The 24070-nt window shown below is 37.8% G+C and overlaps 2 protein-coding genes across 2 annotated transcripts in view; both read right to left on the bottom strand.

The window, feature by feature from the left end:
- Window positions 1–577: 577 nt before the first annotated feature.
- Window positions 578–13084, bottom strand: LOC127350650 (uncharacterized). Its single transcript, XM_051377470.1, has 17 exons — window positions 12963–13084; window positions 12127–12290; window positions 11859–11903; window positions 11579–11688; window positions 11195–11364; window positions 10809–10969; window positions 10380–10590; window positions 9650–9940; window positions 8988–9203; window positions 6972–7132; window positions 6806–6850; window positions 6122–6228; window positions 5598–5767; window positions 5206–5366; window positions 4182–4392; window positions 2821–3030; window positions 578–1336 (listed from the first exon to the last, which is right to left on the bottom strand). The coding sequence occupies exons 1-17, from the start codon at window positions 13015–13017 to the stop codon at window positions 1020–1022; spliced, it is 2805 nt and encodes a 934-aa protein (XP_051233430.1). The 5' UTR covers window positions 13018–13084; the 3' UTR covers window positions 578–1019.
- Window positions 13085–13701: 617 nt separating this feature from the next.
- Window positions 13702–24070, bottom strand: part of LOC127349866 (5-hydroxytryptamine receptor 3A-like) — a 30481-nt gene continuing 20112 nt past the window's right edge. Inside the window, exons 2-19 of the mRNA XM_051375909.1 lie at window positions 23367–23415; window positions 22870–23033; window positions 22714–22758; window positions 22481–22587; window positions 22019–22188; window positions 21637–21800; window positions 21331–21541; window positions 20547–20732; window positions 20240–20424; window positions 18810–18873; window positions 18330–18493; window positions 17844–17888; window positions 17269–17375; window positions 16853–17022; window positions 16277–16440; window positions 15911–16121; window positions 15287–15496; window positions 13702–15147 (exon numbers count right to left, since the gene is read on the bottom strand). Of these exons, the coding sequence (XP_051231869.1) occupies window positions 14864–15147; window positions 15287–15496; window positions 15911–16121; window positions 16277–16440; window positions 16853–17022; window positions 17269–17375; window positions 17844–17888; window positions 18330–18493; window positions 18810–18873; window positions 20240–20424; window positions 20547–20732; window positions 21331–21541; window positions 21637–21800; window positions 22019–22188; window positions 22481–22587; window positions 22714–22758; window positions 22870–23033; window positions 23367–23415 (2700 nt within the window). The 3' untranslated portion in view covers window positions 13702–14863. The remainder of the gene's footprint in view (window positions 15148–15286; window positions 15497–15910; window positions 16122–16276; window positions 16441–16852; window positions 17023–17268; window positions 17376–17843; window positions 17889–18329; window positions 18494–18809; window positions 18874–20239; window positions 20425–20546; window positions 20733–21330; window positions 21542–21636; window positions 21801–22018; window positions 22189–22480; window positions 22588–22713; window positions 22759–22869; window positions 23034–23366; window positions 23416–24070) is intronic.

The following is a 24070-nucleotide window of genomic DNA, read 5'->3' as shown; positions in this document are numbered from 1 at the left end:
ACTATCATTTGCCAATCCTCCGTGGTTTGTTGCCCTCGGAGTGTTTGTCCTTCTGGAAACGGATGTTCATCATATCTCTGCTTAGCTTCCTCCACCGGAGGGGGCCTGTGGGGGTTTCATTCTCGGTCTTGGTTGCTTTAAGTTTTCTAGATCCAACCCAAATTGTATCCACCACTGATAGACATTTTAATGTTTTGTTATTGTTCTTTAATGTGTTCGGACATTAATTTAATAGAATATAATACAATAAAGTTTTCATTTATATTTTTGTCCTTTCTTTAAAAAAATTGGACTAGGAACACAACAGATTTTATTTTGTGCCTCTAAATAAAAATTAATCCAAAATGACGCGTTTGTGATGAATATCACAATATGTTTCATCTGAGTATTTGTTACAGTCAAAATAACCCATATCCTATGCTTTTTCTTTTTACTCAAAAACAAGTTGTATGTTGCCTTAATGTGTACATCCCTTTAGTGTTACGAATGGGCTTAGAGGTACAATATCTGCCTCTTAACTGTAGCGGAGTAAAAGTATAAAATAAATGTAAATTTACTTTTTTACTTTACACCACCGATTAAGCAACAGTCTGTGTAAAAGGCTTAATAATGTAACACATAACAGGCAAAGGATGTACAAATAGTGTGTGATACTAATCATGTAAAACGTATGCAGTCAGTTGTGGTGCATTTTTCTCTGAGCCATATATAAAATCTAGCTATATAAATCTAGCCTGCATGCCTAAATCAAACAATTGACCAATAGCACCGTCTTGTACATATACATAGTCAATATTTCAGTTGAACTTCAATCTCAACAATTTTATAAACAATTACCTGCCCCATGACTTAGATGTACTTGCTTACTTAACTGTGTTCCTATGTTTGGTTTTATGCTGTTTTAATGCCATAGCAGTGCGATTTACATATTCTCTAGTGCATGTTTTTAAGATGAACTGTTTATCAATAGCTTAAATCCACAATAACATATTTAACCGCTAGCTACCCCCTAAGTTAAATCATGCTGCATATGAGTTGTTCCAGGTCCAAATACATATGATAGTGATAAAGCTGACAGTGATGAAGACAATGTAAAAGACGAACAGCAGACGGTCGATAACTCTTCCGATCATTTGCCATTCCTGCGTGGTTTTGTTTCCCTGTAAGTGTTCGTCCATCTGGAGGCGGATGGCCGCGAGATCTCTGCTTAGCTTCTTCAGTTCTTGCAGGGCTGAATCCAGAGGGACCGGTGGGGTTTCCACTGGTGTTGTATTGCCAGTTATGCTTGAAAGATGACTCTCTGAGATGTTGGTGATGCTGGAATTAATTGTTGGTTCTGTTATAAAAAAGAATAGTTTTTTTTATGGTGCTACAGATAAACCAGATTACAAAAACATATATTGTTACACTCACAGTGGCATGTAGCTATACAAATACATTCAGTTTTATCTGTTGATGTTTTGAAATATGTTTGCCACCTCAATACAATGCAGGTGACTGGAATTTCATTAGTTGTGCTCCGGACATTGAAAAATGAAATGAAAAATTTAAAACACACTGCGGAAGGTTGTCTTTCTAGAAACTGTACCGTTTACTGCAGGTAATCCACAAACCTCACTGTGATCCCATAGTAAACATAGCGACATACAGGGGTATTAAGTTAATTTTACATTTCTCTACCATTGTCTGCAATTGGTCATGACTGGCACTTGTTGTGGTCCATTTTACTTTATCAAAGTTGCACTTGTTTTAGTTAAACCAGCATGTTGTGACCTTGTTTTCAGTTTATGAGTATATTGCATTTATTTGCAGCTGTTTGAAAGCATGCCAAATTTGAATAAACGTACAATGTGTAATTTCTGTCGCTAGAGGGTCTCTCGCCTCAAAAGAATAACAAAAGATTAAGTTTGATGATGAATTCTAAAGCATGTAAAATAGACTGACTACTTACTAATCACTACATTACACTACACACTACAGTACTGGCTGGCACTGGCAGGTGTAAAAAATTTAAGCAGGTTACCACAAACAGTTCAATTGTTTTCCTACTGTTTGAAATCAGTGGTTAAGGTAAACTGTGGGTAACCGTGGCAAAAGTATTTTCAATACATTCCCAAAAAGCGGCAAAATCTCTGCAGTAAACCAGGGACACCTGAAAATATTATAGAAAACTAAAGATATTTATTTACCCATATATTTGTGTCAAGGATTTGGCACAGATTTGTGTTATTGTACAATAAACAAACAATGTTAAAAACTTCATAGAAATCCAGTTTGTAACATTTGGGAGGAAATATCGACAGATATGAATAAAACATTCATAACTGGGTTTTCACTAGTGCATAATCACCTGAAAATAAGGATTGTTGCAGTTACAGCCTTTTATATCTACAGGAGCTGCAATCTGCAACTACACCACTAGATGCTGCTAAATCCTACACACTGGACCTTTAGAACCAATAACAATTAGCTGCAACAAGTAGCTGCAAGTATTTGCTTATAGACATTTTGCCGCCTCCATTTCATACATTGTTTGTGTGTGTGTATTCTCACCACATACTACATGTTGAAACACACACATGCACTTTTAAAAGAACGGTGAAAAAGTATAAGAAAACTTAGGCCAACAAACAGAAGACACGGCCTGATATATACGGTATTCTGAAGTTAATAAATGTGGAACTTTAGTCCATTAAATTCTGGTGCTTCAAGGATCTCTGCAAACTGGGATTCAAAGTAAATCATCCCTCTGATCAAAGCTCTTATTCTTTAGTTATGTAGTTAATGTCAATAATAATAATAATAATAATAATAATATACCTCCAGTAGATGGGTTGAGGAAGACAGTGACTCGATTGCTCTTTTTCTTTGGAGGAAGAAAAACTACAACAGCTAGATATTGCAATACAAGGACTCTGAGCCAACGAGGCGGAGCGCGGTACCGGCTGGAGCTGAAATGGATATTAGTGATAACCACCGTGTCCAACAGGCTGGCCACCATTAGGGCGAGAGTGAGGGAGAAGAAAACGTCTGCAGAAAACAACAACAAAAACAGGGAGGATTCAATAAATATTTCTGTATGTTCTATATGTGTGACACTGACACTGAGTCCCCCACCTCAGACAACTGCAGCCACCAACCACAAGACACAAATTTGAAATAGAAATAGTATAACTTTTCGTAATAGTAATACTTTTTTGCCTATGTTCTTGCAATGTAAAAATTTTTATAATTTATTATATTTTTAGTGCGACAGGAAAAAGAGTTGATAATAATGGATTTTGTTACTCCTGTTATTATTCTTTGCTTCGATTAGGGATAATGATTAGCTCAAGAAACTCTACACCACATTTCGAGTCCTGCAATCGAGCCGAGGCCCTTTGCTGCATGTGTATGTGTGTGTTTGTATTTCCATAATTCTTACAGAAAGTACAACATTGCTATGGAGACAACGAGTTAGCTGTGAGCTACAAGTTGAGTCCCTCGGTTTTTCTGCTTTTAATTGTTTACATTTTAGCAAATTGGCACAACTAAAAGGACGCCAAATTACCAATTAGCAATTCCTTTTTGCACTGTACTGATGGATGCACACAGATCAGCCATAACATTATGACCACCTGGGCAGTAGTAGTTGTACAGCCAACACTCACTGGAGTACTTTGGTACACCTCAAAACTTCATGATTCACAGGCAAGTTCCGGACCCAGGAGGAACATATTTTTTCTATGATTCCTTGCAAATTTTTGGAAATTTTTTTTGGGGGGCAATGTTATCCACACTGATTGTAAATCGTAATTAATCTATAAATATATATATATATAATTTCCGTATGTTCAAATTTGACTGAGTTATGACTCAGAAAAGGAGTCTGAAATTGTATGCAAATTGCAGAAATTCGGCAGCCAGCACTGCCATTCCAACCACTGACCCTGTTGGTGAATGGGCAAAAACAGCGAGCCAAACTACAACAACAAACTTAACTTCCTTTTTTTTGTTGTAGCATCTATTTTCAGAAACTGACAGTCAGTGCAATGTTACTGATTTGTTCAGTTACCTGCAGTATAAGTGTTTGTGGTTAAATTAAGCTTGTAGCTTCAGAAGCTCATGTGCAACAGTGAATTGCGTCTTCCTTCAACTTTTTCTAGAATAAAAGAAGTAACAATATCACAGGTGTCACTCACTGATGACAGGTGTTGACTCTCCAGTGATGGGCAGCAGGTCGTTCATGATGAGCAGGAAAACTGTGTAGCCCAGGATGAGGGTCATCTTGAAGGAGGCCCGGTCCACACTCTCGGGAGGCAGCAGGAAGCTGAAGAGGTCCACTGCGATGAGGAAGCAGCTGGGGACCAGGAGGTTCACCACATAGTGGGTTGGCCTACGTTTTAAAATGATCTTAGGAAGAGACACAGGTACAACACCTCAAGATTTTAGTCACACTTTTGACATTTATTCTTATTTATACATTTTTTATGAAGTCAGATTTACTCAGAAGGATTTACTTTAGGTTTCTGGTGACATTGGACGTATGTTATCCTGTAAATGCTGGCATTTTATATAATGCTGTTAATAGTTTTTTCTCATTTTTACTTTAATACATCACCACTAAATACACTTTGAGATATTTGTATGTTGTTTGTTATCTACTATGAAAGTTGGAACAAAATCATACATTACAAACATCAAACTGGTAAGGTGTAACTGGTAAGCCCAGTTACTCAGCCTTTATTCTGTCTGCATTAAGTTCAGAAGCTTATAAGCTTGTTTTGGGTATATAGTGTGTTCACTCTAGGAAAGTGACACAATAAAGCACTCAAAACACGATGCACACGGAGAAACACAGACTTTAGTCAGACACTATTCTCCAACATTGCAATGCACAAAGGAAAATGGAGTTTCTCACTGCTGGAAAAACTCAAAACTAATTGTGGATGGTGATAAAAAGATACATTTTGTGGAAAAATATTTTACTTCCTCTTTGCTAAATTTAATAGGCAGTGTCATTTTTAAGTTTGATTGACATCTGGTGTATTGTATCCTTTCCTGTTATCATATAATGGTTTAATATGTTCTATGCATACTCACATTAAAAACAGTATACTATGATTAGTATATAATCTATACTGCATGCAATTAGTGTGTAATGTATGATATGTTAAGCGATTTTAAATCAAAATAAGTGATCATAGAATAATGAAAAGTACTTACAAAGTATTTTATGTCAGAGTAACTTCCCTCCTGTAATACCAGAGTAGAAGGAGCTACATTTATATCTATGAGCTCCCACTCCCCTTTGGTCTGCAACACATATCTGGACTCCTCTAGGATCTCTTCAGATGTGGCGCCTTGAATCATCCTTAAGTCCGTAGCTTGAATAACATTTGATAACAGAGTTTTGTTTTGAGTTATTAGAACCCCAAAGCCCACATTTCCCTACACGTTGGGATATTTTAGCACATTAATGGCTTTGGCTTTTTACAGTTGAATTTGTCTAATGAAAAACTGAGGCCTAGTTTAGTCACACACATATTTCTTAATGTCAATGTTAACTCCAATCATGCAGCTTGAAGATCAGCCTTTCTATATTCAAGCAGCCTTACCAAAGTGTAGATACGATCCAAAGGTCAAAGAGCAGTTTTGGACATCGAAGGGGAAAGTGTATATTCCTAATCGGCAGGAGCTAACCACTCTGATTGGCTTATCATCATAAACACGACCTTTGTTGTCTAAGTAGACATAGGGAGTTTTGGGAGATTTGTCCTCGTCCACGCTGGAAAAGAATATAAGAAACCATGTAAAAAATTAATGATTAATTATTAATGAATCCAAGAAATTCTAAATGGAGAGAAGAAAGCAATGTCAAAATAGTTCATATCTCTCTTAGTCAGCCCACAGTTTTCAGTTGGTGTTATTATACTTTTTTAGTGTTTAATTGCCCTAATTTTTAGCATAAAATTGATTAAAAGAGGCAAAGAGTGAATAGAGGTTTACTGCTCTTCTGTTAGGCTTACAGCGTCTAACATTCCTTTCCAAGTGCTCACATAATTTCAAGATTTTACTTTAAGTCTCATTTCTTGGATTTGGACAATGATTTCAAAGACTTCTGAACATCCTTTTAACTTACAACTCTGTGATGTGGATGTCTGGGACCCAAAGCTTTTCCCGAGGGACAGAGATTCTTGTGGTTCCACACTCCTTCTCATCCCAGCTCAGCCCCTCAATATTCCACTGCTACATTAAACAGAACAATACCAATGTAATGGACAACTCAGAAAATCATTTCAGCCCTGCCTCTACATAAATTAAAGGGTCACTGTACATCGATTGCGACTGTATTTGATGACCTGGGAAACAGAATGGACCATTAAGTGTGTAGGAGAAACAACGGTGGCCATGAAACCAACCCTGTTCTGGGCTACAGTAGAAACATTGTGGTTAAACATGGCGGACTCCATGGAAGGCGACCCGCAGCATCTATAGATAAAAACGTCTTGTTCTCAGGTAACAAAAACACAACAATTTCTATCTTCAGATAATTATACACTGAGGAAAACATCAATATAAAAAATATTATATTCCAGTTTTGCCAATAGATCCTCTTTAATGTTACACAGTAGACATTTAACAAAAATATGATGTTTCATCCAAAACAAACATCATGATCATTATAGCCCTGCTACTACATAAATTAACCAGTCACATCAAATAAAAAAATCACACAAAAAAATCTACACACAGTAGATTTAGACAAAGTCTTTATGACTTTATGTGAATTTATTTATGTTTTGTCAGTCCACTGAAAACTTACCACAACTTGCCATAAGACTGTTGTCAGGGTTTGGGCCTTTTCATTCTATAGATGAGACATGCTTCTGAGTTAATTAGAGCCAGTAATACAGATTAATTATTATTTTGAATCAATGACTGTTAAAACCTAATTGAAAAAGTTTGAATAAGAGTTTTTACATACTCACCACTCCTAAAATTCCCACCACGCTGATACTGATGGTTATGTTAATTGGATCTGAAAAGCTCTTCACAGGACGCACCAGTTTGTCAGGGAATAAATTTTTCTCGAGTGTATCAAACAAGGATTTAGGGGTTGGGCTGGTGCAGTTCAATGCTGCAACAAAGCCTGAGTTTAAAAGAGAAAGTAGATAGTAGAAAGTAGAGTTTGTGAGATAGCTCATATAACCGAAGTGCCCCTTTAACAACCAACATGCAATTATTCATCTTTTAACAGATTATCTTCTTTGCTTAGTTTATGGATAGTCAAAATATAGTCCCGCCTTACCGTGAAGAAGCATAAAACAGATGAAGATGAGCTCAGCTGGCTTTACTTCTGTCATTTTCAGTCTCGGTTAAGCCTTTATGAAAAGGTTCCTCAAAACACAAAACAAAAAAAAGTACAGACTCCTCCATCTGATTCAGACGTCTGCCAGATAAGCATGAATTTATAGAGACATCAATCATCACCATCTGTAGACTATAGCAACTGTAGCATGAATTCAGCTTTTGATTGGTCATCTGATGGTTGTGTTTGTATACTGTGTGCTTGACTTGTACAACAGGTTTCTGACGCATCTTCAGGTGGATCTGTGCTGTTTGGGTCAACAACTTTACTTGTGTTAGTGACAGCCAAAGTAAACACAACACTAAGCACGTTGTCAGTTTACCAGTACAAAAACTATACTTTGCCTTCAATAGTTTATTTATTTTTTAGCATGGTCAAATTTGCTAAGGGACTGTTGGTTATTTATCAGGGGAGTAGGTAGCAGAGGTGTGACATGGCAAATATTTTTCCTTAAACGCCCCAACCCCCCAAGTAACTGGGGGGAAAACATTTGAGACACACACACAGCCAACATTAGCGACTTGTGTTTTATTAATGACCATATACTTCTTTTATTGGGATTATAGAATAGGGAGGAACTTTAGAACTTCAGGAATGCTCTGATCTAGACTTTTTTTGTGTTTTTTTTACGTTTTTATAATTAGTAAAAACAGCGAGGGAAACAGTATACAGCAGACAGGCTGCAAGCTTTTAAAAACTCAGAGTGTTGCCTGTCCAGCAGCTAAATGTTTTTTGTATTTGTATATCGGTTTGTTGTGTGTGAGTGGTGGGGCCCTATTAATGGGGTTCTAAGGAGTTGAATCAACCACAATTCTAACTAACAAGTATGGCTACAGTGCTCTCGCTGATTGCTGTGTACTGTCGAAAACCCCTTGGCAGTGGTGGGGACTCATCTCTGCTCTGCAAAATAAAAACAAAAGTCCCTCCACCGTGTTTGAATAATTATTTGACCCGTCTCCCCCTTTTTGAGCTACCCCTCCGCTCATAAATAGCAAACAGTTCCTAAGTAGCATTTAACACAAACTGAGACAGATGGGAATGTCTTCTGTTTATTTAGTCACAAACTAAAGTATGCAAATTACAATTTTGACCTGATGGTACAACAGGAATGACAGAGAAGTTATGCCATATTATCATATAAAGCAATATTACTGTTTTGCATTATTTTGCATGGAGCTTACAGGTTGAATAACAGAGGTCTAATAATCGAACCCTGGGGGTTTCTGCTCAGATTTATAATGACCAATGGCAACAACAAAGCCCCTGCTTTAGAGATATGATCTGAACCAACTGAGGTTAGAACCAAGATAACACTACTACTCTAGAAGTCATCCTGTATGAGTATAAGCACCTCTACCTTTGGCATTGACATAATTGAAAATGGACATTGCAGCCACATTATTTCTCTGTGGTGGTCTTGTTCTATTGTTTGACATGGAGGAATTAGTGGTCACTCTAATATATATATATATATATATATATATATATCTTTTCAGTGCATTTACCCATTGTTCCATCCTCCATGACACCAAACTATCAGTGATGCACGTACATGGTATTTCTCTGCAAAATCAAACACAGTTATACAAATGCATTTTTTAAAAATTGAATCCCAGCCCTGCTTCACATCCGATTCATGTCTGGCTGATCCAGATGCACCACATGGAGATGATCACCAGGGCGTAACAGGAGATTAGCAACAGATAGATGCGGAAGAGCAGGAAGTCGAGGACATATCCTACGTGGCACCACTGGTCTTGCAGCTCGCTCTCCTTCTGCAGTGAGATGAGGTGGGCACGAAGGTCGCCAAGGTATTGACAGATCTGTTGCAGTTCAGGCAGAGAAGCTATATCTGGTAGGAAGAGGGTGGTGATGGATCACAGTCTATACACCCAGTGAATGCCACCTGTAACTATTGTAACATATTTATCTAACCATTTATCACACTTACATTTAAAAAGGATTAGCACAAAAAACATTTATTCTACTTGTGATGCTACAGTGACTTCTTGTTGACACAGTTGAGTGCTTTTGATTGGACTGCTACAGGTGTTTCCTAGCAGCCAATTTACACATTACTAAATTTTTTAATACCCATGATCACTGCAGCAAGGACTCAGCCCTGGTACAATGGGGGCCAGCTCCACCAGGGAGAGAAGCCAAATTCAGATATTTATAAGAAAAAAGCTGCTTATTATTTATTTTAGATGTTTATAGAAATGAAGAATAATGAGCAAAAATAATAATGGGATTTTTTATTTACATACTTCCAGTATTTAATTTTACTGAGTCTGTTACCTCCGGTGCTTGGAGGGTGCTGGGCAGGTGTCTGGCTGGCTGGTTGGATGATCCACGGCCCTGAACCACCATTTGAGCTGTCAGGTTTATCCTTCTGTGGTATAGAAGGGGGCTGGATGTCCTCCGGCCATCGGTAACAGATGAGGTTGGCTATGTGTTTGAGGATCACCACCCTCACCCAGTTTGGAACCTCCTGATACTTCATGGAGTTGTGGTGGAGGACATTGGTAATGATGACCGTCTCGAGTAGACTGATGACCATGAGGGCCAGACACACAGAGAAATAGATACCTAGAGTGAAGGATACACATTGATGATTATTTAAATTGTTTCCTTAGTCTCAGAGCCAGGGTCTCTTTATGTAACAATTTAGTGTTAAGCTCCAGTAAATGTTAAAAAAAACCCTAAGAAATATCAACCATATTTTTATTCTGACCATTACAGTTACTTTCAGTTATTATTACCTTTATGTTAATTGTTGCTTCACCTTCAGTCAGTCGAACAGTTGTGTAATTTGTCAAAATAACATTTTCAGAGATAAGCAACTCCATTCAAATCACATATCATTTGATCAAATTTTTAAAATGAAAACATTGATTAGTGCGATTAAGGAAACTGCTTGTCTGGTCCAGTTACTGTTTATTCACACCATAGATTGTTATGATGTCAGTCATGGTGGAACCAATAACTATAACAGGTTATGCCACCTTTTCATATCACTATCTCTGACCTATTATTGGCGTGCCATTTGCTGTGCTGGGCAGCAGGTCGTTCATGATGAGCAAGAAGACGGTGTAGCCCAGGATGAGGGTCATCTTAAAGGAGGCGCGATCGACGCTATGCGGGGGCAGGTAGAAGGACAGGATGTCGATGAGCATGAGGAAGGAGCTGGGGATCAGCAGGTTGACCACGTAGAGGACTGGTCGTCGCTTTATGACCACCTAGTGGACAAAAATCAGTATGAAGAGTCAAACCACCTTTACCTTATAGACCACCAATAAAGAAAAGGAGAGCTATAGTTTCAGGTAGTAATTCTCTGACTGTTCATCAATGTATGATATTTTGGGAACATTTGTGAGCTTTAGATGTACTTGTGTGTATTATTTGGGACTATTATATTTGCAGACAAAAGAGTATTAAACTCAGTGGTTTCCCTCACCCAGAAGGTAATGATGTCCCACTCATCAATTCCAAACTTGAGAATGGAGGACTCTCCAATTATATCCACCAGTTCCCACTCTCCACTGGCTTCCAGGTAACTCTTTGAGTTTTCAGACATCTCTTTAAATGTCAGGGCTGGACTAAGCCTCACATCCCTTACTGTGAAAAAGAAAAACACAGAGAGGGTAAACTAGCCAGAACATTCTGTAGTACAATTTAATCTAACCTAAATAGATAAATGAACTAAATATAACTGATTTATTACATAATGATTTATATTTTTGTTCTCTATGTCCTTTTGTATTTTTTTTGTTGTAGTTTAGCCACTGACTGGATGAGTTTATGATTGTCTGATTATGTAAATGTTGAGAAGCTTTTTCTTACTGGTGTGCATATAGGAGCCAAATGTAAATGTGCAATTCTGCACGTCAAAAGGAAAACTGAAGATCTCCAGGTTGCAGGCTGAGACAAGCCGCAGCATCCTGTCCCAGCGGATGTGACCTGTGTGGTTCACGTAGACATATGGACACGCTTGAGAAACATCATCATCTACACTGGGAGGGTTGGATGTGGAGGAGTGAGGAAGAAGAAATAAAGAAAAACACATTGAGACGGTAATTAAATTACATCCATGGGGAAACAATTATGCCTATGGGATTCATTTTTCATTGTTGATGAGTTGGTGAAGCGTCAGTGACACTGACGCTTCACACAATTTAGTTCAGATCAAACAGGAAAAATTAAACATTTTACAGCTTGAGAACTTACAACTCATACACGATGATGTCTGGAGACCATAGCTCCTTCACAGGGAGAGAAATCCTGGTGACGCCGTCACACTCATCAGGTTCCCAAATCAGGAACTCATGGTGCCAGTACTGCCATGAAATAAATCAGGAATAATGCGCTGTTAAACATAAATATAAAATGTCTGCTTTCTTATCGTTTTTTAATCTCTGTATTTGTTCCTGTTCTAAATACAGGCACATGATAAATTTGGATGAGATTGCGTTACGTTTATTGAGTGTATTATGTTTGTGTTACTTACCACTCTCAGCCACAAGAAAGTAGTGAGTATCTGGGTTTTCTCACTCTGAAATACAGTAAACAACAGGTAAACCTTATGTGAAGCTGATTGCTACCCTCTAACAATATGCAGTGAAGTTTGCACATATATAGATTGACAATTGTATTACACTAAACATCTGTCGATCTCACATTCCCTAATTCGGCTGTATTCTCTCATAACTCCTTTAATCTGGATCTAGATGCTCTTACTTACTTATTTTTCTTAGATTGCTAATTGACAAACTCACCACTCCCAGAACAGCATACAGGGTGAAGGAGATGTTGGCTATGGTGGGATTGCTAAGGTTCACTGCTGGCCTGAAGGATTGTAGGTCAAACACAGCCTGTATGGACTCGTAGGTTGGACCGCTGTGCCCTTCTTTACAGGACAGTTTACTGTAACATAGAGACACTGACGAGAAAAAACGTTTATAAAAAACACTTAACTTACATCTTAATTGCACTTTCGAACAACAAAATGCTTTGCATGTACATGTTTGTTTACAAATGGTTGACATTAGTGCCTGACCAATATATTTGTCGCCGATATTGGTCCATCGCAGATATAACGGTATTGCATCTGTATTGGAGTATATATTATACAATATGCGGTGATAGTTAATATTTAACTTAAATATTCTTTTATAACGTTTTTTTTTAAGAAAGCAGACATTTCCATTGTCATAATCAATGCATAATCCACATAGAAAAGGTCTGTTTTAACTCCAGCTTGATATATATTATATATCTGTAATCAAAAAATCACATATCAGTCAGGCTGCAACGTGTGATAAAATAACTGCAAAGTCACTAAACAGAATATTATTGTAGACTTGAATATCATTGAAAATGGAACAGAAAATCAGAAAGCCAAGTACCCAGATACACTGAGTAGTGTTATGATATTGATATTATATAGCATGGGGTAAATTCTGTTTAATAGAGACGTCATAATGACTTAATGAAAGCTAAGAGTCAATTCAAATTTACCTGGGCAAAACAGAAAAGATGACAGGTAAACATGCTTCAGCCTAAAAATAAAAAGAATTCTACAAAGTAGTGAATAAAAGTATTTTATCATTACCTGATATCAAGAGTAAACCAGAGATAATGCTGATACGCTGCTGAGTTCGACTCATGCTGGATGTTTCTGATGGACCAAATATCCTCCACAACCAAGAGCTAATCGTGTATAAAGCAAAGATAGCTCCTACTGGCAGTGTAAATGCACACACACACACACACACACACACACACACACACACACACACACACACACACACACACACACACACACACACACACACACTTGTTTTTGCCACTTAGCAGGACACTGAAATAACTAACCCTAATTCTCTGGAGACTTAACCTTACTTTAACCACAACCATTATATGCCTATCCCCAGCCCATAACATAATCCTGAAGAGAAATCACTAAAATTTGTTTTACCTTGTTGTAAGGTTAAATGTTAGATGTTAAATGAGTCCCCAAAATGTGACTGTGTGTTTTGTCAGTTTTGTCCCTACTAGTAGTAATAGTAATAGTAATGCAAGCACTCACACACATATACACAAGCACCATCACACGCAGACTATGCTGCTGTAGACAAACAGAAAACCAGAGTAATGACAAATAGACATATGTACATTTAGTTGCCAATTGTGGATCTATTTTCTTTAAACACAAACGTCAACAAAAAATAAGGTTTTTAATCTTTATATTGCCAACCAGTGCACACACAGAATATTTCATATTTCTATCCATTTGAGGGCATTCAACCCTCAAAAATAGAAAAGTAAAACACACAACATTATGGTATGTGCAGATGGATCATAAACACACATAAGGCAACTTGTTATTCCACACCTCCGGTAACCATTCATCCATTTTATTTTTCAACACTTTGACCTATGGGAGTTCTGTTCCATTTATTAAGTGCTGTGCTGTTGAACCATGTGCTTATTTTTTGTTTTATGCTGTTTTCTATACCTGTGATTCAGTGATCAACCGTCAATGTACAGTATTTACGGTAAGGTGGTTGTGACTCTGGTAGAGCAGGTTGTCCACAAACTGGAAGATTGGTGGTTTGATCCAGCAGAGGCTAATGATACTGTTTTTTTAAACTTTATCTCAGGAGTTGATTTCATTTGTTAGGTCTAATAATTTTGTCAGTTTGCAAGTCCTGAACAAATATTTTAAACAGCATACATTGAGCCTTAATGTGTACTCACATTTGCATCACACACAATACATGAGGGTCAAGTAAAAGCCATAGAAAACTGTATTAGAAAACTTTAATGTATGCAGGTTGAAACATAATGGTGATGGATGATATCCACTCCTGTGTATAATTATACAGTATAATCAGCAGTTGTTAAATGTTTTAGTCGACAATATTACTGCCTACCATATATTATTATAACACATACATCACAAATCATATGGGTTGTAGCCACACAAAGCAATGTTTTTACTTGGAATAGTTCAGTATGGAAACAAAATGTGAAGGACCGGTGTGTAGGAATTAGTGGCATCTAACAGTGACGTTACAGATTGCAACCAACTGAAAACCTCTTGCTTTCCACGTGTAGGAGAAGCTATGGAAGCGAATGTCGTGGAAAAACGGGTGTTACAGTGTTGAGATTTGTCCGTACTGGGTGGTTCAACATGGCAGACTAATGTAACAAAAACGCAACTCTTATTTTTCTTATTTTCAGGGGATTATACACTAAAGAAAACCTATCTATGACTATTATATTACGTTTCTGACAATAGTTCCTCCTAAATGTCACACACTGGACCTTTAAAACATAAAAACTAATTGTGTAAGGGGTGTCAAACTACTTCCAAATACAAAAGCTAAATCAACCTTTAAAGTTTTCTCTGGACTTAGTTATAACTGACAATGAATAAGACAAAGTAAGTTAACAAATAATAATCCACAAAATCCCCCAAAATATGAAAAAACAAACTCAAAAGCAAAATCAGGATATGTTGTATGAGTTCACCCAGACAACGATGATGGTAATGAAGCTGACTGTTATAAAGAGCATGTAGAAGCCGAACAGCAGGCGGTCTATGATGAAACCCACCTGGATCCACTCCTCCGAGCTCTGGCTTCCACTCGTCTGCTTCTTCAGCTGATTGTGGAGGGCCTGGAGGTCTTTGCCCAGGCTCCTCAGCTCCTGCAGGGCCTTGTCTTCATCCAGTGGTCCCTTCGGTCCTGGAGCCTGGTTGTCCTCTGCCACCAGAAAGGACACTTTGATATCTGTTGTAGAGGAGATAAGAGAGGAGGTAATGGCAGCTTTCTATTGACTTGTGCAATGATTTTTCTGCAGCTCATAATGCACATGACTGCATGAATAGTTTTGCCTGTGTAAAACTACAACCCAGGTCGAACATCCTACCTTGTGCAGCAGGATTTTGAAAGACCGTGTCCTCCAGATCTCTGGGCTTTTGAGGAAGCCCTACCAGGCGGCCCAAGAAGTGAAGAACAAACAGTCTGACCCAGCGGGGGATTGGAGGGTAGTGAGCGGAGCCACACAGCAGGTTGGTAATGAGGATAGTCTCCAGAAGACTAGCCACCATCATACCCAGACACAGAGACAGGAACACATCTGGGAAGAAAATTATGATATGTGCTTTTTAAAATCTTTGTTTGCAAAGCTGCTTCACAGACAAACAGAAGTGAAACCCAGGCAGAAAAATCCAGGAATTAAAGGCTGAAACCTGCGTTAACATGTTTTTGGCCACTTCAGGGCAAAATGTAAACAACAATATGCTAACAATGGCCTTTTTTAAAAATCCGAAGCCAGATATATAAACAGGAGCCACTTTAACTCTGTGACTAAAACTTTGTTAATTATTTAATTTTTAACAGGTTTTATCCATCTTGAAATTGAAAAATTGCTGATGAATTTTCTTTTTTCACATTTAGGCCTTTTGTTTTCACACACACTACAGCTAGGCCAGAAACAGTACAAGTAACCTAACAGTAACTCTTGTACTAGTAGAAGGTATTGTACACTGACTCATGAGAGGTATGGTTTCTCCAGTGATAGGCAGCAGGTCGTTCATGATGAGCAGGAAGACTGTGTAGCCCAGGATCAGGGTCATCTTGAACAAGGAGCGGTCAATGCTCTTGGGAGGCAGCAGGAAGCTCAAGAGGTCCACTGTGATGAGGAAACAGCTCGGGATCAGGAGGTTCACCACATACAGGGTCGCCCGGCGCCTCACTGTGACCTGCAGCAGTGTCGACAGATACACAGCAGCTGGTTAATCTCACTTCTTATTTCTCTCGTGCTCCTTATACAATATTTTTTAATAACAATTTTCTGTACTAAAAGTTAGATTCATACAGTACACTTGAAAAGTTACAATCCAAAGTATTTTCTTACAAAGAAGCGAAGCTCTTCGTAAGGTTCTCCATCCGAAGCTGGTAGTTGTAATTTCTTCACTGAGAGTCCAATTAGTTCCCACTCACCCATAGTTGCCATCACTTCTTGAGAGAATTTTAATATCTCCTCTACAGGTATTGTTGGGAAAATCTGCATAGCAGCCACTGAAAGGAAAATACAACATAGTAAAAGCTTTTGTGAGATTTAACCCATTCAAAACTGCCTTTCAGCACCATTCAATTTATAGACATTGGTCCAATTTGCAGCTTATACGTTTGATATAAAAACTTGAAGCTGCCAGTACACATACACTGAGAATGGACTTTACAGTAAAGTAGGAGACACTTTGTGTCCATCAGAAAAACTTTAATTAGAATATTAGTTTTCATATTCAATTGTGGAATTTTTAATGAGGCAAAAGGAGTGGATCTCTTTTTAAGGGTTTCAACGTAGAAATTATACTTCAGATACACGTTATTGTTCCATGCAGACTAGTTCATTAATGTCATAAATCTGGAGGGGATCTTTAAGTTCCATTAACAAGAAAAAATAAGATATGGATCAGTTTCTACTTACTACGGTGTAAGTAGGAGTTGAAGCTTAAACTGCAGTTCTGGACGTCGAATGGAAATGTGTAGATGTCGAGCCTGCAGGAGCTGACCACTTTGACAGGCTGTTCATCTTGCACCAAGCCATCAGAATACACATAACTGTATGGAACAAATGGAGCGGAATTTTTCTCCATACTGCAGGATGAGAAAGACATAGAGTAAATATGATTATTGATCTCCTTTCTCTGGAATAATATGGTTATATCTGTAAAATATAAACTTTTATAACATTGAAAACATGATCTTAAGAAGAGTATTTGTGTTAATTTGTTAACCTGTTAATGAATCTGTGTCTGGGGATCAATCAAGGTCAGGCCATTGCATGTATGAAGTCAACTCACAGCTCAGGCTGCGCTGCTCAACAGAGAAGATGGTACTTACAATTCATTGATGACCACATCTGGTACCCAGAGCAGTTTCCTTGGGATTGTTATCCTTGACGAACCGCACTGGTCTGGGTCCCACCCAATAAAGTCATTTCTCCATTCCTGCAACATGAATCAGAGAGATACAACATATATTGTATGTACCTGACTACTGGACATAACATATAAAACTAGAGTTTTCAGGTGATGTCTGGTGGACATATTAACTCCTTGTTGTGTAATTTCAAATAAACTTATTTTACAGAATAAAACAAAGGTGTTGTCTTTATTCTTTTTGAAATAAAACTGTTTATTTTGCCACAAGTTATTGATTAGTCTTTTTGGTAGATTACCTCATGTAGTGTAAAGTTCTGTTGCTGGTATACAGTAAGATCTGCCCAAAAGCTTAAAGTCCAGTTGAAATGAAAAATGTAATTTTAAGCCTTTAAGATTGCAGTTATATTGTACCCCCATTATCAATGTATGCTAAAATATTCACTCTGGTTTCTGTTTCATGTGGACTTAGAGATGAATGATGTTATCATTGCTAGTAAACTGTGACATTGATTGTAAAGAAAGAACAGCACTTACTAATTTTTGCCAGATATACGTTGTCAGGAGTTGGGCCTTTTCATCCTGAAAAAAAGACAGTTTTGGTCATATACATTCCTTCCTTACAGACATATTCTTATATATAAAGATGTTTTAACCGTTTCAGTCGCAGTGAATTGTTCTTGGTGGCTGACGTAACCAGGGGCAGATCTAGAGAAATATTAATGGGGTGGCAAGATGGTGGCATGGAGACTTTAAGAGATATATGCTGATTTAATCGCCAACAATCTCATATATCAAAATCTGTGTCACCTGGGTTGGAAAGGCATTCTTTAAGGGTGGCAGCCACTCCATTCAGCCCCTCTAGATCCACCCCTGGACATAACCGCTGTGAAGTTGTATGCACAATAACAGAAAGATGTTGAACTTCAATAAAATTAATCAGTTATTAGTAAGTAGATATAATAATATAAATATAATCAAACATGGAATTAACTGATTTTAGGTTAATGTAGTGTCCCTTACCACCCCCAGAATGCCAAACAGGATGAAGTCAATGCTGACGTTGGTGGGGGTTGACATATTCATGACAGGTCGAATGGAGCTTAGGGTGAAGACCGGCCTGAGAGCATCCAGCAAAGAAGGTGGGTCAGGTTGAGAGCAGTTCAGCATGATGGAACTGCATGACGCTACACAGGAAAGAAATATGCCATTATGATTGTAAAAGTAGATCTCACATCCAACTATTGACATGACACATAACACTTTCCTCTACTGCAGCTTTACTTTATTGATCAAATATTCGTATTTTTCAAAACATTTTTCTAGATATAAATTGGAGAGACATCAAATTAGTAAATGTGTTCAATAATATCCACACGGTGGTCTCAGTTTGCTTATTCCTCAAAAAATTAAAAAACCTTTCAACTTCCTTTTGGATACTGGCCATGCTGGCTGACTATAAATGACTGAAGTCATAATCACTGTGATAGGAACTGTACTTACCATACATTAGCACAGAGATGAAGATGAATAGAACCTTAGAAGGCTTGACTTTCAGCAGGCAGCACTAAAGACCAGTGGTGGAAGAAGTATTCAGATCCTTTACTTTAGTAAAAGTACTAATACCACATTGTAAAACTCCACAAAGTCCTGCATTCAAAACTTAGGAAAAATTATGTTAGTATTATCTGCAAAATTTGAAGTATTCAAGTAAAAGTAGTCATTCTGCAGTGAGATGGCCCCTGTCAGTGTTTTAATATTATGATTTTCCTGGATTAATATTACTGCTGCATTAATGTGTATTTTGCATTTTACTGCTGTTGTTGTTTAAGGTTAAGCTTCCTCACAGTATATACCTACGGTTGGGCAGTTTAATCTACAGAAATAGATCATATTCTGTAAGATCATTATTGCTGTCCTGTCAGTACCACATAGCTCTAAAAAGTCAGCTTTTCACAAACTCAGAAAAACTTTGAGACAATGCATTTTCCAGCAAAGGTAAGCTGGTTTTAAATAATGTTTAGCTAAAATATAACACAACAGGTGAGTATAAAAAATGTAATAAATAACCAGTATTATTAATACTATAGAGAGATAACTAACTATAGAGTAGAACTATAAAGTTGCATAAATGGAAGATTAGATTTGAAGTAAAATACAATTCATTGATGAGATTTGGTAAAGTCATTAGTCACATTGACATGTCATTGTTGTCATTCATTAAACATATTTTACAAATGAATTATTGTTTGGCTACATATGTCTTTATCAATTCAATATCTTTCGGTATTTTCTACCTGCTTATTTCAGGAACCTTTTTTTTTTAGTTTTGTTAAAATTATGATCTGTATAGATCAGATGACAGCTGCTATCTATCTTACTTGATCGATTTCATTGTTATATTTAGTTCTGGTGGAGCCATTGCTAGCAGATACTACATTTTCTAATTCAAAACTGACTTTATAAATGAATAAATAAATAGAAAAACAATTGGAAGATGATTATTATATTTGAAATGAATGTCAATGGGAAACTGAATGAATTTTTTCAAGTAATTTTATTTTGTATACATTTGTTTCAATATAACACAAAAGGGTTACAACTACATCTAGTTAATATACTAGAGCTAATTTAATTCCCAATAGCAATAATATGATCTTTTGTTATTATTAACAATGATACAATAACTTTAGATTTTATATAAATGTCTTGGCTCCAAAACAAATCACGTGAATGCAGAACAAAATGATTGTGTATTGATAAAACTTCAACAAACATTTTAGTCTCTAGCTACATAAATGGAGCCCCTTAAAACAGACAGCGGTTGTCTACTGACTGTATGAGTTCACCCAGATAATGATGATGGTAATGAAGCTGATTGATATGAAGACCATGTAGAGGCCGAACAGCAGGCGGTCTATGATGAAACCCACCTGGATCCACTCCTTTGAGCTCTTGCTTCCACACAGCTGCTGCTCCACCTGAAGGCGGATGGCCTGGAGGTCCCTGCCCAGGCTCCTCAGCTCCTGAACGGCCTTGCCCTCAGCCACCAGCATCATCTCCCCCGGAGGCCCCTCGTCAGCTTTTCGCTGTGCCATTGCAGTGCTGAATTTTATGTCTGGTTTTCAAGGAACGAAAAGGTTGAATTTAAAATAAGCAATCCAGGAAATTGCTATAAACAATCATGTCGATCCAGCTGATCCAGCTCTATATATGTCGAACTACATATAAACTGTATACCTGAACCCTTTGGCTCTTTAGTCTTCTGAGGCAGGCAAACAAGACAGCCCAGGAATTGCAGAACAAACACTCGGACCCAGCGAGGGAGGGGAGAGAAGTCAGCAGAGCCGCTCAGCAGATTAGTGATGAAGATAGTCTCCAGTAGACTGGTCACCATAAGAGCCAGGCAGAGAGAGAAGAACACATCTGGCAGAGAGAGAGAGAGAGACAGACAGAGAGATGGACAGGGGGGAGAAGTGAGGCTAGAATCAATAAACGTTTGCACTGTCTGAATGTGTTTTATAGTTTACTGTATATTCAGCAGGTGGACAGCTAAAACCTCTCTGTTCCCCTTCTGGAAATGCATATGTAAGCATGTAAATCTAAACATACCTTACCCACAGTATCTTTTATAGAATAGAGCATGGAAGATTGCACACAATTTATTACACACTTGGAAGCTTTTTAATTATGATGGCAAAGAGATGAATGAAGGACACCTGGATCCACCATTTTCACTGAAAGAGTTTGTTTTAGACTCATACAAATACTCTAGATTGGCTTTTCTAGCTTGGTTCTCTAACTCATTGATTAATGTATAATAGCATCAAGAAAAAAGGTTCATCATTGCTGCATCATCCTTTACACTTTTGACCATAACATAGCTGGCAGTCTACACTCCTCACACAGCAGTAGTAGTAACAACTAAAGCAACAGCAGAATATAACACATTTAAAAGCAAGATACACATGTAACAGGTTTTAGTAAATACAAAGACCTTTTGCTGAGACTGAATAACACTGACTTATGAGAGGTATGGTGTTTCCAGTGATAGGCAGCAGGTCGTTCATGATGAGCAAGAAGACTGTGTATCCCAGAATGAGGGTCATCTTAAAGGAGGATCGGTCCACAGTTTGGGGAGGCAGCAGGAAGCTGAAGAGGTCCACTGTGATGAGGAAACAGCTGGGGATCAGCAGGTTCACCACATACAGGGTTGCCCGGCGCCTCACTCTGATCTGCAGAGGGAAAGGTAAACACAACATAGGCATGCTTGCTTTAAACCACAATATACGCTCTTAAATTAATAATTTACATTAGACAGTCAACCTACATGAAATGAAAGCTCATCAATATATTGACCATCATCATGTCCATATTTGTCTTTGTGCGACGTGATATCCAGCAGCTCCCACTCCCCCATGGTGGTCATCACGTTCTTAGACTTCTTTGTGATGTTTTCTGCAGACTTTCCCAGGAAAATCATTATGTCCATCGCTGGCAAGAGGAGAGTAGAGAAATATATTATACCATAAAGTCAAGGAAAATGAGCACTGCTGGTTGTCTCAAAATAGAAACTGATATTAGGACAGTGTGTCAAGCATTATTGGTCACACACAGTAAGGGACAAGGATTACTTTCTGCCTCTTTTGATTTACAGTTCTTATGCTTTTGTCCAAACTGGAATACAAAAGTAATTTGGTGAAGTGCCTCACCCAAGTGGATGTAGGAGTTGAAAGTGAAAGTGCAGTTCTGTATGTCGAAGGGGAAGGTGTAGATATCAAGGTTACAGGAGCTGACAACTTTGACTGGTTGAGCATCATGCACCATCCCATTGCTGTACAGGTACACATACGGGACAGGAGGGGCTGTGTTTTCATCCATACTGCAAGACAGGAACATGCAGAGGAGTTATGAGTGTAAGGTCTGCAAAATTAGAGCATGGCACCTTTAATTTTTCTACTGCTACAAACAGAACAACATTTTTCTTTACTTTTTCCTGCCAGGTGGACTTTTCATGAGATTTGTTGACAACAAGGAAAATATATAGCATAAAACCAGCCCTCCTATTAACAAGTATGCATCGTAAGAGCATGTTAAGATGACTCTGTTGTATCTGGCACATACAGTGCATGCTTTGACAGAATATATAAATGGTCAAGTACAATGGAACTTACAATTCATTGATTACAATATCTGGCACCCAAAATTTGTCTCTGGGAAGAGAAATCTTGTCGGTGCCACACTGGTTTGGGTCCCAAAAGACAAGCTCGTTCTTCCACCACTAAAACATCCAAACTGGTGTCAGTGCACAGACCAGATAAGTAATAATCACAACATTCACAAAAAATAATCCAATTATCCCTACATCACTAATGGAAAAATTAAGATGGAGGATTACAATACTTACATAATCTAGCCAAAGGTAGGTGATTAAGAGTTGAGACTTTTCATCCTGGAAGACAAGAAGAAGTGTTTTTGGTGACAACATAATAACTATCGATACAATGCATATACACACTCAATATACTGCTTCTTATCCTTATTTACAGAGAGCTGAACATACCACTCCTAATATCCCATACAAGGTGAAGAAGGTGCTGACATTGGTGCGCGTTGTCATGTTTACGACTGGTCGTATGGCGCTCATGTTAAAGATTGGAGTCAGAGCCTCCAGCAGGGCAGGTTGGGTTGGCTCAGAGCAGTTCACCTCAATGGCACTGCACAGAGCTGATGAGAGGATTCAAACAAAAGTTCAGTCATAAACATGCTTCAGCTTCTGTGATTTTCAACAAAACACCTTAAACCAAATAGGTGGATTAAAAAATCTGAGGATTGATTCAGCTATAGTTCACAGTAACCAATTAAATACACAATACACAGGAATTTGAATCTTCCAGCATTTTGCTTACAGTTTTGCACATACAGTACACATTGTAAATGCGTTTTGAATATTTGTTTATTGCTGATGCTGCCTTGTTGGTTATGTTTTTTGATAAAACCTTTAAATGTAAGGTAGACATCATGCCTAAAACTGAATACTTGACTTAACAAAAAGCTTACCTGGTATAAGAATGAGAAACATGACCAGCCTGACTGTTGGAGGGAGAGGCTGTAAAACAACAATTACAACAGTTTCAATATAAGCAGTTTTAAGAATTAAACCATTCAGGTTAAGGGTTTCATTATTTACTGTTATCAGTAATAAAGAGGAAATATTATTATTTCTTGTTATTAACTTATCCTTTATTTAGCCTTGGAAATAACACATGACATATAGTATAGTATGCATATACTAGCTATATAGCAGATACTTTACCTTCAGTGTAGTGTCCTTGGAAATCATGATGTCAGAAGTTAAATCTTTATCCATCAGTTGTCAGATATAAGCAGTTTTGTCAGAATCACATGTCTGCAAAACACACAGAATAACCATCACACTTCGGGAACATTTTCTTTTAGTTTTCAATTGTATGAACAGAGCAGTTGTCTAAAAAGACTGCTGAGCCTATCCATAAATAACCATTGCCAGACAGCAAACCATACCATCACTTACCTGGCAATCTATCTCCTGCTAGACTAAATTCAGCTTTAGTGGGCAAGCTATACATAGTGTCACTGCAAACCAAGCGTGATGTGGAAAAACTCCCCAGCAAATGATGTGGGAAATGGAAAACTCTGCAGGGCAGCTACTTTCCCTGTAAGTGGTTTCATACAAAACAGATAAAAAACAAAGATAACCCACAGTTGATGTGTTGTACCTCAGT

This window comes from Dicentrarchus labrax, unplaced genomic scaffold, assembly GCF_905237075.1.
Source record: "Dicentrarchus labrax unplaced genomic scaffold, dlabrax2021, whole genome shotgun sequence".
NCBI classification, from domain to species: Eukaryota; Metazoa; Chordata; class Actinopteri; family Moronidae; genus Dicentrarchus; species Dicentrarchus labrax.
This window is presented reverse-complemented; position numbering and strand designations above follow the sequence as displayed.

Bases quoted from the DNA above. Each gene is read 5' to 3' on its own strand.
- LOC127350650 (XM_051377470.1), bottom strand. From the start codon at position 13,017: ATGAGTCGAACTCAGCAGCGTATCAGCATTATCTCTGGTTTACTCTTG. The intron at 11,689-11,858 runs GTAAGTAACACA...ATTTCATGGCAG, and splicing joins CTTTCTTGTGGCTGAGAGTG to TACTGGCACCATGAGTTCCT. The intron at 5,367-5,597 runs GTAAGGCTGCTT...ATGTTATTCAAG, and splicing joins TGGATCGTATCTACACTTTG to CTACGGACTTAAGGATGATT.